A 5,011-nucleotide genomic window follows, 5' to 3' on the forward strand; every position below is an offset into this window, starting at 1 on the left:
TGTGAGGGCTTATTACCTAACAGCTTTTGAGCCACCTGAAAATTAGCGTTTGTTCTTTCCCACTTCTGTCAATCTCAGCATGTATTTGAGTTGACTTTCTTAATTATTTTATTCACACCATTCAGTACCATTCAGGTATGGATTGATAACATTTATTTTGTATACCATTAAATGAGGCTAAAATAACTTAGTATTTATGTACTAATCAATAAATTGTAATCAACACTTCGTGTTACAGCTTACTAACAAAACAAATAAGCCTATATCAGTTTAAAAAAAACAGATTTTGACCAATTTGTTTTCAAAAAAAAAAAAAAATAGCCCTTCAATTATCCCTGTTAAACAATGTTAATAATAATAAAAAAAAAAAAAAAAAAGTAAAATTGGATAATGGTTTAAAAGAGCTCATGCTATTATTTTTCCCGAATCTCCAGTCACTTATTTTGTATATTCGGTTTTTTAAACCGACAACATTATGCATAAACAGAAAGTAAAAAAAAGTACTCAAATTTTGGGAGACCAGGGATCAATTGCGTTGGTATAATTTTTTTTTTTTTTTTTTAGTGAAAGTTTTAATTTTCTTTTAAATGGAGTGTCTAAAACTCATGTCAGATACAGTTGGGATAATTACGTTTTCAAGTAATAATTATCTTGTTTGTTAGGCTTTGTGGATGACGTCACCATTGTGACAGTTTCTGACGATTTAAATATCAGCTGGAGAAGGTTTGGTGTCCGTTTTTGGGACTTAAGTGGTCGAAAGTGAACAAGTTCAATGCTGATGATACGCAGACTCATAAGGCTGCCAAAAATATGATAAATGACTGGAGGAGCAGCCTCAGTAACAATATTCATCAACGTAAAGTGTTGTGCACTGCTCTGAAACAACATAAGCTTAGGAAACTAGCTGAAGAATTGTTTGAGGGTGAAATTAGCGATGAAAATCTTGTTACGCGAGAAGCAGGTAAGTATCTCAAGATTTCAGAAATACATAGCAAATTAACCTCACATTTTGTTCTGTAGCTTGTTTCTTTTTTGATACCAAAGTAAACAATAGTACACAGCAGAGTCAATGATGTCATTAACTAAGTGTTTTTTTTACTCACTGTATAATCTGTATACTTTTTATGTAGAAAAATGGTTTAATGATCAAGATTTGCTGTTTATCTGTGACAATTTGGATCCCGAATCATGGAGGAGACTGCGAGTGCGTCTTGGACTCAAATGGACCGATATAAAAAAGATAACAAAAAACTACAGACTGGTCGAAGACTGCATCGTGGAATTGTTGGTTACTTGGAGGGATGACCAATCAAAGAGCCAACAAATACCAATCATGGTGAACACTTTGAGGCAACAGAAGCTTGTTGGACTTGCACAAAGTGTACGTGAAAGGCATGGCTACAGTGACGAGTCATAAGTTGCAACAACTCATATAAATCTGCTTGAAATTTCAACACCAATGCAAGGTACAGTAGTAAAAATCTATTTAAAATAACTACTGCTATTCTACAAATGTATTACATTTTCGCACATCCTGAGAAACATTGCTTGTTGTATGCCCTTTTATACAAATAAATATATTTTAGATTATCCTAGACCTCTAAAGGCCAACTCAGACTCAGGGTCTGTGTGAGTTAAGCGCAGACCCGACGGTGTGCGTCGGGTGCAGTCGCGTCGTAGAATATTAAACATGTTAAATATTTCTCACGACAGCTGAAGACTGTCCCCGACGATTAATCGGGTCGGGCTGCGTCGGCTGACGCTGTCTGGGTTGGCCTTTAGTCACTTTGTATAATCACTTGACCCTTCGAACTGATTTGATCTACAAACGTGACCCCTGTTATATAGGTGAGAACTCATTGTTCATTTAGTGCGTCCCAAAATACTTGTGAGGAAAATTTTTGCAAGTAATTCGGGTGGGAATTGAATCCAAGACCTCCTGGTATCATAACCATTAGACCACTATTTTTCACTTAGTATCTTTACGATTTTTAATTCGGAAAATATTTTGATGATTAAGATTTGCTGTTCATTTTATAAATATCTGTTTAAATAATACAGCACGCATTTTCTAAAAGGATTTGTCTATACAGTATTGTTATTGGAAATTTATGTGTTCTATCACAGGTTGCTTAGTTGATATTGACATAGTGTTTATCGCTAATAAACTTGATGGCAAAGATTTGACAAATTTTGGCATCTACCTTGGTATGGAGAAACATGAAATAAATCGAATTGAGTCAGACTTTTCACCACCAATTGTAGACGTCTGTATTGAAATGTTGGTACAGTGGCGAAGTAGACAGGAAGCTGAAGTAAATCATCTCAAATCAATTAGTGAAGCACTGAACAAAGTTGAACGAATAAATATAAAGAAAGAAATTGAGTTATACTACCATGAAAGATATGGAAAATTGAAGTAAAGGTGTAAAGGAACATTTTAAAGATAACAGTGCAATAAAAAATAACACCAGAATATATATTACCATGGTTACATACACCACAGTAGGCCTAACACGTTAGGACACTTTTTAATTAAGAATTATATTTTGCACGCCTTTCAATCATCAAAACTACATACTTTTGATGCTGTCATTCAGGACCATAGATACACAATATACATAAAAACATTAACGTTAACTTTTTCTTATATATGTTTAAAAACCGAAAGGTCCACTGATTAATCTCAGATAAGAAAGTATAATACTTCAAGTATTGAAATCCTAATAATTACATAATTAATGTCGAAATATTGCATCCTAAAATAATGGCGTGCACTTCAATACTAGGAGTATGTATTATACTTTCTCATGTATATAAGATGTATATACGTTTTTTATATTGTTTATGAAATTTAAGAAATATCATTACTTGTATTATATTAAAGTTCAGATTAATATATATACAATATATATCATACACCACTAGTGATGTCATCGCGAAGAAAACATTTTTTTAATAAACAATTTTTTACAAATTTACCAACATTTTACTACTCGTAAATATTCAGCAATTCTTACTTAATTTTCAATTGATAACTAATTATTTAATAAAATACACAAATTAAGTAATTCAAACTACTGTTTCCTCTGGCATTGAGTTTTAAGTTTCAATGCGTCTTTAGTTTCATAATGTTCAAAGCCCAATTCAGAAAGCGTCATACGTTGCAGCCTGACACATTTGAACTTGTCGCCTTGGGTAAATTCACATTGTAGAATATTAAACATTTACTATTTTCATGACCCGAGGACTGTCCCCGACGATATATTAGAGAGTTTTCGATGCACGACCTTAACTTTAACGTTATTACCCAACATGCAGCGCAATAGCTCCGCCCCTTTTGTAAACAAATCGAAATACGCATGCGCAAACCCGTAACCCGTAACTAATGTACGTCGAGCACGTAAAATCCTGAAATTAACGTAGTCCGCAACGCAAGATGAATAAATTATGACGTCATCCGTTAAAGTTAAGGTTAACGTCGTGCATCGAAAACTCCCTATTACGTCGATATGTATCGTACGTCATGCGTTTAAGCTTTAAATGAAATATAACTTAGTAAATTATCCTGTGCCGATCTCGCATACTCTTCTGCAGTTTACTCAGCACAGTACAAACATATTTCGGGAAAAAATGTTGCAAGTAAATCAGGTAGAATCGAACTCACAACCTCCAGATAAATGTGCTCAGTGGGTTGCGAAACAGTGGCAGCTCCCCGATTTGCCCGACAGGGAGGGGACCATGTATCCAACGAGAGCAAAGTGGGCGTGGTCGGGCACTAAAGATCTTTCGAATGGGCGTGGTCGGGCACTAATGATCTTTCGAAAGTGGTCCACGGGATAAGCTTCCTGAAAAAATTGACAATGTAGGGCTTTCAAAAGCTTATTTAATCGATTTTAGAGGAAACGGCAGGGGAAAATGCAGGGGTGAAACGGTGCGATCGCATCACACCCCCATAAATTGTATTAAGAAATATAATTGTATCATTGTTGACATGAATTATTGCTAAGATTTTTAAGGTTGTGAGTGCACTGGCACCCAGAGGCCGGTCCATACTCTCAAACTTTTTGCACCAAGGCCCAAACATGTTGGGGCTGAGGTGGTGTGGACTCCATGCACCCATGGGCGCAGATCATGGGGCCAGCTGACACGTCTGCTGATAAAATATCATGAGGACTTGTTGGCGCTCATTTTGACTATAATGGAGAGGTGATGATGAATTTTAACAGTGTCATTTTTGGACATCTAAAGGACTATTTTCTCAAATTTTTTACCCTATGCCCCAACCATGGTGGATCTGAGGTAAATGTGGCTTTGAAGTAGGTCAAGTAAATTAAATACATTAAAGTAAGTGCTTCCTTAATTTTATTTTCTATGGTACACAGCACTCATTAATTAGATCTATGTGGTTGCCGGTGCTGATAAAAGATCATAAGAAATTTGCTGGAGCTTCATATTTAGACTATAATGGTGATGTAATGATGATGAATTTTACTATATAAACGTGTCATTTCCGGCCATCTAATGGTGCTACTATTTCCTAAATTTTTTTTTGCACCTCAGCCCCAAACATGATGGGGCTGAGGTGGTTGTGGACTCGCGGTTTTGAAGTAGGTAAAGTAAAAACAGTACATCAAGGAAAATGTTTCTAAGTTTTATTGTCTATGGTATAATCACACTTATTAATTAGGTCCGGGGTTGCCGAAAATAAAAGATCATGAGAATTTGTTGGTGGTTAATTTTGACTAATGGTAATGTGAGGATGATAAATTTTACTATATAAAAGTGTCATTTCCGGCCTTCTAAATATACTATTTCAATGAAATGTCCTCTCACCTTTCAAATCAGATCTGAGCCCTTGCTCGCACCCCCTACCGCCAAATCCTGCATCCGCCCCAGAGGGGCCTGCCCTCTGGGGCGGATGTAGGATTCTCGCTGGCGCCACACTTGTTAAAAAAAACCTCGCAACGGATATGGAGCCTGGTATTAAGTATAAGCGCGTGTGGCTCGT

General features: G+C 36.0%; 1 protein-coding gene across 1 annotated transcript; it reads left to right on the forward strand.

Annotated features, from left to right (window-relative positions):
• Positions 1 to 524: 524 nt before the first annotated feature.
• On the forward strand, positions 525 to 2,536 carry LOC117113430. The gene is made up of 3 exons (XM_033256759.1): positions 525 to 961; positions 1,131 to 1,466; positions 2,128 to 2,536. Exons 1-2 carry the CDS (start codon positions 811 to 813, stop codon positions 1,415 to 1,417), a joined length of 438 nt encoding a protein of 145 aa, XP_033112650.1. The 5' UTR covers positions 525 to 810; the 3' UTR covers positions 1,418 to 1,466; positions 2,128 to 2,536.
• Positions 2,537 to 5,011: the final 2,475 nt, after the last annotated feature.

This window comes from Anneissia japonica, unplaced genomic scaffold (genome assembly GCF_011630105.1).
Source record: "Anneissia japonica isolate Jap-2015-1 unplaced genomic scaffold, ASM1163010v1 scaffold287696_len20384_cov129, whole genome shotgun sequence".
NCBI classification, from domain to species: domain Eukaryota; kingdom Metazoa; phylum Echinodermata; class Crinoidea; order Comatulida; family Comatulidae; genus Anneissia; species Anneissia japonica.

What these genes read in the sequence shown, in the direction of transcription:
- LOC117113430 (XM_033256759.1), top strand. Translation starts at nt 811, where the DNA reads ATGATAAATGACTGGAGGAGCAGCCTCAGTAACAATATTCATCAACGT. An exon ending in TCTTGTTACGCGAGAAGCAG is followed by an intron (nt 962 to 1,130) that starts GTAAGTATCTCA and finishes CTTTTTATGTAG; the next exon opens with AAAAATGGTTTAATGATCAA.